The sequence below is a fragment of the Buceros rhinoceros genome, unplaced genomic scaffold, assembly GCF_000710305.1.
Source record: "Buceros rhinoceros silvestris isolate BGI_N320 unplaced genomic scaffold, ASM71030v1 scaffold25045, whole genome shotgun sequence".
Lineage (NCBI taxonomy): Eukaryota > Metazoa > Chordata > Aves > Bucerotiformes > Bucerotidae > Buceros > Buceros rhinoceros.
The window spans coordinates 5,848-16,434 of NW_010414930.1; the positions used below are offsets into that span (position 1 = coordinate 5,848).

Here is a 10,587-nt window from a genome sequence, read left to right on the forward strand (position 1 = left end):
GAGGGGCTGGCAGCGACGGGTACAGAAAGGTCAGAGTCTGCAGGATTTGGGAAATGAGTCACTTTTTGTGTCGACGTAAATTTCTAAGCTAGCCAGGCTCAAAGCGGCTCTGAAGATTTGAATATGATGGCTGGAACGGGGCTGTAAGACACCCCTCTGGCTTTTGCAAGTGATACCTTGCCTTAAATCTCTCCTCTTCATCCCACCACAGTGGCTCTGGGGAGGTGAGAGGATCTTGGGCTCCAGATCTGCCGATTTCCTGCGAGGAAAGGGACACTTGTCCTCACAGGGCTGCATAGGGTCTCTGCAAGTGCTGGCAGTCTTACTGTCTCCATCCAGTTTTGGGGGCTGGGTGCCACAAAAAACAGTGTGATGAACATCTTGGGGTTTGTTGGTTCATTTATTTATTCTTCTTCTCCCTGCTGGGGCCACTGCCAAGGACCATCTTCCCGTGTTGGTGCTGGGTCAATTGTCTTTGTTGGGTTTAAGTAAATTTGGGAGCAATAGTGTGAGTTTTGGAAGGCAGTTAACTCCTGGGTTTCCTTGCTGTGCTGCCCCAGCCACTCTGCCTGTGAAACAAGTGGCTGAGACAAAGCTTGCTGTTTAGGGAAAGGCTTTTCCAACAGCCAGGAAGGCATTTGTTCTGGGTCCTCATCCACGTCTGCCACTGGCTTCCTATGCAATCCTGGCTAAGTCACTGTGGTGCTTGACACCCATATCCTCCCAAGTCTGTTCAGCAGTGCCGTCCCAGGGCATTTTTGCCAATGGCTGGAGTGCATGGATATTCTGAGAAGGGCAGTAGCTGTATTGGACGACTGGATTCAGGCACTTTCCAGGTTTCTGAGCAGAGTGGCAGATGTTTGTGTGTAAGTCACACCTGTTAATGAGGTGCTGGGAGTATGGCATTGGTCTCAGATGTGGCATCGGCCAGGAATTCGACCTTGGCAGGGGAAGAGTTATCTCCGAAAGAAGCGGTGAGAAAATTCTCGCTTGACTTCCCTTCCCCACCTGCCTTTAAGTTCCTGAGTCATGGAAATTAAAATCTCCTTGGCATACGCCCATGATTTGGGCTAGAGGGTGTGGAAGAAGCTATGATTGGATTCTCAAAGCCTGTGGTTGTGATAAGAACGTACTGTACCGGAAGAAACAAATGTTAACCTTACTGGAGAGTAGAAGGTTTGTTATCTCTAGCTTTTATCCAGCTGATACTCGAGTGAAACAGCAGGCTCGTGTCCTGCCACAGTCAGTTCATAATTACCAGCTAATGTGGCATTTGTTTTCTTGTGCTTTATTTGTAGGTTTGAAAGAAACTTTTGGACTGTGAATTGAGGCATTGGGTATGTAAATTAAAATATTGTGCTTCCCCTCCTAGCCCCTATACCCCTTTCTTTACTATGTTGAATGAAATGTTTCAAGAGACCCAGCTGGAATTTGTTTTCAGAAGAGCAGCTGCTCTGTAGAAAGTTCTGCGTGCTCATATGCCACTGGGGAAGGAGGAGGAGTCGAGGTTGTGGGAGGGGGTTGATGATGGAGGAATTTGACACTGAAGTTCCAGCCCAAATTTCAGGCACAGGGAGGTGTGGTCTTTTCTGGGTGTTAGCTGTGAGGACATCTTTGAGATGGGTCAGCGGGTTTTGTGTTGAGAGAAGGCTTCATGTTCCTCGACTAACCCAAGCCTTGCTCACTGGTGGAGACTCGGCTGTGGTATGGGTAGCAGCCCAGCAGGTTAGATGAGTTCTCCTCCTCATCACCACCACCAATCCACTGCAAAGCTGATCTTCTCCAGGGTGGCCACCACTTAGGACCAGGAAAGTAGTTTGCTGGTGGGTGGGGGGTGGTGATCTACTAGGGGTGTTGAAATCCTCCATCTTCAGCTGGGACTTTAAGCCTTGTTTTGATTCCCATGGCTGGATTTACAGCCAGCCGGCAGACGGGTGAGGGGTATGGCTCCTGAGGAAGATCTAAAGGCTAAGAAGCTGTGCTGGGAGCTTCATGGAGACGAACCTGAGTGGTGGTGGGAGGAGTGGGCTGGGGTGGAGCCGCCTTGGGTGAGGCAGGGAGAAAGAGGAGCCGGTTAGCTAATCCGCAGGAGGGTCTGGTTGCCTTTGGCTGCCAGCTTGCTGGGTGGGACTGAGACAAGCCAGGTCTCGCTGTTAGCCAAGAGAGCTCACTGGGCAGCCTGGCAAGTGCTTGGCACAGTGCAGGACTGCTTCCCTCGGGACCAAGGTGCTGGTGCTGTCCCTACCAGCAGTGGTTGGCTATCTGAGCACAACCCAGAGCAGCAGCTCTCTCTTTGCTGGGTTTAGGGTACTTGCGTGGCTGCTTCTCCATTCCCATCCTCCTCCTGCTTCTGTTTCAAACAGACTCAAGATGGCCTCACCAGCAGACAGCTGCATCCAGTTCACCCGCCATGCGAGCGATGTCCTCCTCAATCTCAACCGCCTTAGAAGCCGGGATATCCTGACTGATGTCGTCATCATTGTGAATCGAGAGCAGTTCAGAGCCCACAAAACAGTCCTGATGGCCTGCAGGTGAGACCAGGGTCCCAACCTGCCTCCCTTCCTTGCTCACTCTGCTGCTGGCCACCAGCAACACTGCTGCAATCCCAGGCTGGCTCATGGGGTTTACAGACAGGGAAGCAGAGGCAGAGAAGCAGAATGGAAAGGGACTGACAAGAGATCTGTACCTGTAATAGGATTAGAGCTGAGACTTTTTGCCTCCAGCGCAGTGCCCACACCTTTCTCCTGGCATGCCCACACCTCTCTCCTCTTTGCATGCCCACATCTGCCCACGCACAGCCCATGCAGATAAACATGAGCACGGCAGACGTTGGGCAAATCCCTGAAGGCAGAGCACAAATGCTCTGCAGGGACAGGACAGGAGAGGGGAGGGGAGGATGCTCACTGGGGTAAGTGAGTCCTATGTGACCACAGTGTTCCCTGCTGCTGCTATTTTTAGAGCTATTCCTACCTGGCTCCCAGGCTGCTGGTTGCACCCACCTTTCTTGATTTTTTTCTGAGCCTAGTGGGGTCTGAAATCCCTTTCCAGCTCCTAGGATTGCTGGATTGCTTCCTATTGACTGCTAATTAACATCCCACCATTGCCCAGCTGAATTACGGCAGATGCCTTCCAGGGTCTCCTGCTGACAAGATATAAAGATTTGAAAAAGTCAAGGGTTAACTAATAAGACATCTGAAAAATGTTTTGCCAACATTTCCTTTTTTTTTTTCTGGTTGAAGAGTGAGCATGGATGCCCCAAGAGGCTTCTGAAAGATATGAGTCACAGTGGGAAGGGGGAGGTGGTAAGAACAACAACGGAAAAAAAAAAAGTGGGGGAAATTTTTAAATGGAGGCACTGGGGAGTTGTTGAGCAGGTGAGATCTAAAAGCAGGCTGTTCCAGTTGGGAAAAGTGCAGTACAGAAGACGCTTACTAAGCTGAGAAACCAAGCTTGATAATAAGGGGGAAGCTTGGTGAATTCCGTAATTGCCTCCTCCTCCCTTCCCATTCATGAACCCCTCTGTGCTAAGGGATTTTGAACAAATCCTCCTTTCTTCCTCTGAACTGTCATAACACTCGTCTTCTCTCCTGTATCCTCACTGCAGTGGCCTCTTCTACAGCATCTTCACTGACCAGCTCAAGTGCAACTTGAATGTCATCAACCTGGATCCTGAAATTAACCCTGAGGGGTTTTGCATCCTCTTGGACTTCATGTATACGTCCCGCCTGAACTTGAGGGAGAACAATATCATGGCCGTGATGGCCACAGCACTGTACCTGCAGATGGAGCACGTGGTTGATACCTGCCGAAGGTTTGTCAAGTCTAGGTGAGCACCAAGAGTGAACTTTGGAGAGGCTGGGACGGTGTGTTTGGGTGGGAGCGGGGAGAAGGGGACAACTGACAAAGTATCTGCGAACTTATCCTTACGGGCTGAAAATGACTGTTGCCTTCCTTTTTGCCTGGTTCCAGTGAAGCAGAGATGGTGTCTGCTGTGAAGACCCCAAGGGAGGAGTTTTTGGCTGGACGGATGCTGAGCCACCCAGAGGTGATGGCTTATCGGAGCAGAGATGTCTCAGACAATGGCATGCCTCTTCAAAATGGGTCCCTCTGTAATGGGAGGGCCTTTGCACCTGGCTTGATCAATAGTTTGTCCGGATCTCCCATTTCCTACCACGGATACAGCCCTCTCCCTCTAAATAGCTTCCTTGTGGATGATGAGTTGCGGGAGATGAGGATGCCTCTCTCTGAACTCTCAAGAGCAGGTGCCTTCCCCAAGGAGAGGATCCTGCCATGCGACAGCTCCAGGACAATCCCTACTGAGTACATGAGAACCATTACCGACATCTCGGCCAACATGTGCCATGCTACCATCTATGCTCCAAAAGAAGGTGCTGCTGAAGAAGCCAGGAGTGACATGCACTACAGTGTAGCCTCTGGCCCTAAACCTGTCGTCCCTTCGATCCGGAACAATCCCTATTTTTCTTGTGACAAAGTGGCCAAAGAGGAGGAGCGGACCTCTTCAGAGGATGAGATCAGCCAGCACTTTGAGCCTACCAACACCCCTCTGGACCGCAAGGGACTCATCAGCCCCCAGAGCCCCCAGAAGTCAGACTGTCAGCCCAACTCACCAACCGAGTCCAGCAGCAGCAAGAATGCCCGTATCAGTCAGAACTCCAGCTCCCTCTTCACCAAGAGTCCCACAGACCCCAAAGCGTGCAACTGGAAGAAGTACAAGTTCATTGTCCTCAACTCTCTCAATCAGAACACCAAGCAAGACAGTGCTGATCAGAACGAGATGGGAACCCTCTCTCCTCGCACCTACATGCCCATGTCCACTTGCCAACAGTCCATGGAGCCAGAGCATCTCAACGTGCAATCCCCCACCAAGATGAGTGTGAATGGAGAAGACTCTACTATCCCTCAAGCGAGCAGACTCAACAATATTGTTAACAGGTGAGAAGATTCCTATACCCCCTCTGAGAGACAGGACTCTCTGCATTGTTGGTGAGAGTTTGGAAGTGTGTGAAATACCTATAGCATTGGGCTGGTGAGTCCAGCCATGAGTAGGTGGAAGCTTCTGCATTTGGTGGAGCACTGCCAGTGACATCAGCAAGGTGCCGGCTGTCCCCACCATAGTGGTGCCAGCCTGGCCTGGCAATAGAATTTGGAACATCAGGTCAGGAATACCTGACTCACTTTGGCAGCTCTGGGTGGTTTCTGGAGCCCGAATTTTGCCAGTCTGGTTTTCACCAGATTCCCTGTGCCTCAAGATTTTGGTTGGCTGTAAGTGTTGGAATGGCCAAACTACCAGGAAACAGTACGCTGTCCACTGGACCTGGATGTTCCTAGAGAGCTTTGATGCCATTTGGTGATGGGCACCTGAAGAATTGAGGTTCAGGGACCTGTTGTTGATCAGGGCTATGCTGTGCATCTCAACACAGAAGTGTCCCTATAAAACATGGCTGTCCCTCATGTCTGGAAGGGTGCAAACGAGGACCCGGTAGCTCAAGCACAGCAAAAGCCTTCTCACGGCTGTATGCGTTGCTGTCCTTCCACAGGTCCCGGGATGGGTCCCCTCGGAGCAGCGAAGGGCAGTCCCCGCTGTACATGCATTCGTCAAAGTGCAGCTCCTGTGGCTGCCAGTCCCCACAACATGCTGAGATGTGCCTTCATACCCCTGGCTCAAACTTTGGAGAAGAGATGGGGGAAACCCAGTCTGAATACTCTGACTCCAGCTGCGGTGAGTCCTACATCTCTGACTGCCTTTGTCAACCAGCAAGCAAGGGGGCTGGGCAGTCTGGGGACCTATCCACCTAGTGGCCTGTGTCCAAACGGGACATATCAGACCTGTCCCTGATGGTGGTGGATCCCAAGGTGCTTGACAGTCCCCTCTTAATGGGCTGACCAGCTGTGTGCATGTGAGGGACACGTGGGCATTGCTTCCTTCCTCCCCTTCCCCAGTGCCATCTAGATGCCTTGTGCAGGCAGTTAGTCACCTGCTGCAAACTTGGCAGCTAAGGACCGGAAACAAAGTGCACCCCACCCCACCAGAACCGCAGGAGAACAAGCTTGGCAGATGTAATGACCCTAATGGGGATTGAGCAAGATGGTGTGTCTCATGCATCTGTCATGATATCTTCGTTATCAGGGAGCCTGATGTGCACATCTGGAGAAATGCAGCTAATAAGGCTTGCAATCTTGTTGCAAAACTCTACAAGCCCAGAGACGAGTATCCTTGCACCCATCTGCCTGTAGCTCAGGGAGGGGGGACGCAGAATTGGCACCCGTGGCGTGGGCAGAGATCCACACTGTGGGGATGCTCAAACCTACATACAGCATTTAAGAGTTAGGCACCCTCTTACTGGGGGCACCTGCCCTGCGCTTCAGGTGATGATGGTCTCCCTATGCTCAAGGACGTGTCTGTACATGTAAAGGTTTAAGACCTCTAAAGCTGCTGAAGTTGCTCCAGAGTTTAGCATCCATCCTTTGGAGGATGTCTGATAACTTGTGAACCTCTCTGAAAGATGCCCAGGCAAGACGCTGGTTTTTTTGGAAGGAGCTTGTGTCACAGTGAAGGCGAGATGGCTCATGATGACTCTGCTCTCTCAAACCATGCATGTTGTTGTGGGCACAAGGTCAGGAGGCAGTGGCACAGTGCAAGCACTACTGACCACAGACATCTGCACTCAACTTCTTTCCCAACTCTTGTTCTGACCGACGGTCTCCACCATTCCAAACCCATCCTGTGGCCCATTGAGGAGCTGGCCCACACATTGCCCATCTCATTGCTGTCCTTTCTGCCCTCCCAGAGAATGGAGCCTTCTTCTGCAACGAGTGTGACTGCCGGTTCTCTGAGGAGGCCTCTCTCAAGAGACACTCTCTGCAAGTCCACAGTGACAAGCCCTACAAGTGTGACCGCTGCCAGGCCTCCTTCCGCTACAAGGGGAACCTTGCTAGCCACAAAACTGTCCACACAGGTACAGTGTCGATCATGGGGACAACTTGCTGGAGAGGCTGTGGGTTGCTGAGCACATGGGTGCTTATGGCTGGATTTGTCCCAGGTGCAGCATCCCCTGCTCTGTCATAAGCTGTCTCTGATGGAAAGAGCAAGGTGCTTTTCTCAGCGCTTCCAGAAAGCCTCAAACTTGGGAATGAGGAAGATGCTGCCCGGCCTCGCAGCGGGGATGGAGCTCAAGCTCCTTTGCTGTAAAGCACTGGGCACCACTGTTTCTAAAGGTGTCTTATAAGGTGCATGGTGGGGAGCAGATGTGTGGCCTTTGGGTTACTTCGTGGTAGACTTTAAAAAAACAACAACAAAAAACATTTAGGGAGAAGCCTGGGATTTTTTTTCCCCTATGTCCTAGAAATCCAGATCATATCTAGCCTGGCAGAAACTCTGCTGATGGGAAAATCTGCAGATGGATGGACTCTGTGAATCACACAATGAAAGCTGAGAAAGGAAGGGGATATTAATGGTTTAGTCATTTGCTGACAAATCTAGGGATTTTTTTTTTTCATGCTTTTATTAATGCTTAACATGTCAACAAGCCAGTTCACTAGCTGGGGAAGGGAAGTCTGTGCTGATGACTCAGTGCTCCTGCACTGCATTAGACACAAATTCCCGCAGTCTCAGCTGAGCTCCGGGAGAGCTGTGCTGGCGAATGAGATGACACAAGTGCCAGCACAGGGTTCGAGGATGTGTGGGGTCAAAGCCTGGAAACAAAAGAACAGACAGGAAGAGGTGGCTCTTTCTCACTCCCCATCAAGCCTACCTTCAAAAATCCTGAAGAAACCAGTTAGAACCTTTTTGCAGCTGCCCTCATCATTGGGGCCAGCAGTGGTGACTGTAAACAAATAAAGTCTCAGGAACCAGGTCACTTGGCACGTCTTGGCTTTCTGCTCTGTGAGCTCTTTTTGCCCCTCTGAAGAGGTGATGAATGGCCAAGGTGGGATGTGCTGGGGAACACGAGGAGCCTGAAGGGGGCCAGGTAGCCCTGTGTGGCTGACTGACAGCTGTAGGGTGACGCAGGCACCAGCCGGTGTGATGGGGCCAGGAGGAGTCATGCTGCTAATCCTTGCTGGCAGAGCTGCCCAACTTTTTCTCTTTTCCTGAAGGCTGCAGCTCCCAACCTGAAAAAGAAAAGATACCTTTGGTGCCCAGGTACCTCCTGAGCTCACCTTGCTCTGGGGGGACTCCAAGCTATCCTGACCAATGCTGTTTGTCCACAGCCATCTGCAAAAGGGACAGGGGTCAGGGATAATGCTTCATGCCATGACTTCCGGCAACTGAAGGAACTTAGCTTTGGGCAGTGATGTGGATCATGGGGGCTGAACACGCTAGTACCTAATCCCTCACCCTTTCTTTTGGGCTCTGCAGGAGAAAAGCCGTACCGCTGCAACATCTGCGGGGCACAGTTCAACCGACCAGCCAACCTGAAAACCCACACACGCATCCACTCTGGAGAGAAACCCTACAAGTGTGAGACCTGTGGAGCCAGATTTGTTCAGGTGCATGTGGCCTCTGAGACCTGTGGTGCCTGGGGAGGTGGGACTTGGCTGGATCTCCTGCCTGAGACCAGTGACACTCATGACAGGGAGGAGGCTGATGGGCCATGCTCACTGCCTTGGGCAGCAACTCCCATGTTGTTGTGGGATAAATTAGGGGCTTTAAGGTCTGTGTGTGCCAGTTTGGCTTAGTAAGAAGCCTGTTTGCTGGTGTTAGCTCCTCTCCTCCGTTTGCTGTTAAGGATTGGAGATATCAGACCTCAGACACGTGTGGCCCTGACTAGAACCCAGTAGACCAAAAAAAGACATCTGCGCAGAACCCCACTCCCACGAGGATGCCCTTGCTTCTGGTGGGATGCCCTCATCCCCGGGTCTGTCCTCACCTGGAGCTGGTTTCTCTAGGTGGCCCACCTTCGTGCTCATGTGCTTATTCACACTGGGGAGAAGCCGTACCCCTGCGAGATCTGTGGCACACGCTTCCGGCACCTGCAGACCCTCAAAAGCCACCTTCGAATCCACACGGGAGAGAAACCGTATCATGTGAGTGGCACTCATGTTTTTTTGAGGGGGCAGGGGGAGGATCCTGCCAAACTGGGGAGGATGGGAAGATACCAGGGCATTCGCAGCACCTCAGTGCCCTTTGCCAGACTCCACTCCAGAGGCTCCTCGCCAAGGTCACATCCCTGCTGCTTGTGCCCCATCCCACTCCTGTGCGTTAGCTGATGCAAAGCAGTATTTTGTCATGCGTGGCTGCATTGGAAACACTGACGTGTGGCCCAGGGTGGGTACGTCTTAGCTGCTCTTTCCTTCCACCCCATCTGGAAGAAGGTCACGTTTCTCCAAATAGCCATGGTTTAAATTACAGCTGCCCGCTCTGAGTGGGGATGGGGAAAAGGAGCAAACAGGCTGGCCTGGGGTCCCCCGTGCCACTCGTGCAGAGTGAGGGGCCCACCCTGCCTTGCTGGGAGCCCTGGGCTCTCCCAGCTCTTTGAGGCTTTTCTGGCTTTCCCCATCCACTAGAGAGGGAATCTGAGCAGGAGTTATCATCCAAATATCCCTCTGGAGCAAACCAGCTTGGCGAGGGTTAAAAGCAGCTTCCGAAATAGCCAGGTAGCTGGTCTGAGCATCTAGATAAGGAACTTGGCGCTACACCCATCAGAGCCAGGGCCCTTGCCTAAGGGATGTCAGCCTTCGTGCATCCCATAAACGAAACTGTGCTGCTGAAAGCCTGGGGTGCCCCTCGATGTTTCTTCTCCCACTGCGTCCCCGCTTTTCCCTTGTCCATCGGTATAATGAGTGCAGCACCCTGGGGTAGCTGGTGGAGGACAGGCATTTGCTGCGGGACCCCCACCCTGAAGGGAAGGACGTGTCCTCTGCCACCCCTACCATCGTGTTTCACACCCTCTACCTTTGCCTCTCGCCCCACAGTGTGAGAAGTGCAACCTGCATTTCCGCCACAAAAGCCAGCTGCGGCTTCACCTCCGGCAGAAGCACGGGGCCATCACCAACACCAAGGTGCAGTACCGCATCTCCACGAGTGAGGTGCCTCCGGAGCTCCCCAAGGCCTGCTGAAGGCAGAGGATTTCCCAGGAGGAGGTCGTCTTTGGGGAGGAGAAGCTGTCCAAAGGATACTTGCAACACTTTAAAAGAAAAAGGAGAAAAAAAAAAAAGAAAAAAAATTCATCACATGATGGAGTGCCTCTAAACCCATAGTGCAGATAGGTGGAAAACCATTAGAAATTGAAAAAAAAGTTACAAATACACGGGTTTTATTTTTCCCAGTTATGTGAACCGAAAATAAAAAATGAAATTATTCAGATCTTACTGTATATAAACCATAAAAACCGAGAAATAGTCATTTTAAATGTCTGTGCAGTGGAGTGTTGATAAACTCTGGAGTCTAACCTTCACAGCCTTTGCCGTTTGAAGATGAGGAATGTAATGCTGATTTATGGGAACAGATTTTTTCTTTTGTATGCAAAATGTGTGTTCTTTTAAAGAGAAAGTATGCTATTAAAGAGAGGGCTTTAACTTTTTTAACCAAAGGTGAAGGAATCTATGGCAGAGTTGTAAATATATATA

General features: G+C 51.3%; 1 protein-coding gene across 1 annotated transcript; it reads left to right on the top strand.

Annotated features, from left to right (window-relative positions):
- Positions 1-1,296: 1,296 nt before the first annotated feature.
- Positions 1,297-10,174, top strand: BCL6 (B-cell CLL/lymphoma 6). Its single transcript, XM_010137261.1, has 9 exons — positions 1,297-1,337; positions 2,364-2,531; positions 3,605-3,826; positions 3,970-4,953; positions 5,559-5,740; positions 6,810-6,977; positions 8,378-8,508; positions 8,908-9,045; positions 9,934-10,174. The coding sequence occupies exons 2-9, from the start codon at positions 2,371-2,373 to the stop codon at positions 10,075-10,077; spliced, it is 2,130 nt and encodes a 709-aa protein (XP_010135563.1). The 5' UTR covers positions 1,297-1,337; positions 2,364-2,370; the 3' UTR covers positions 10,078-10,174.
- Positions 10,175-10,587: the final 413 nt, after the last annotated feature.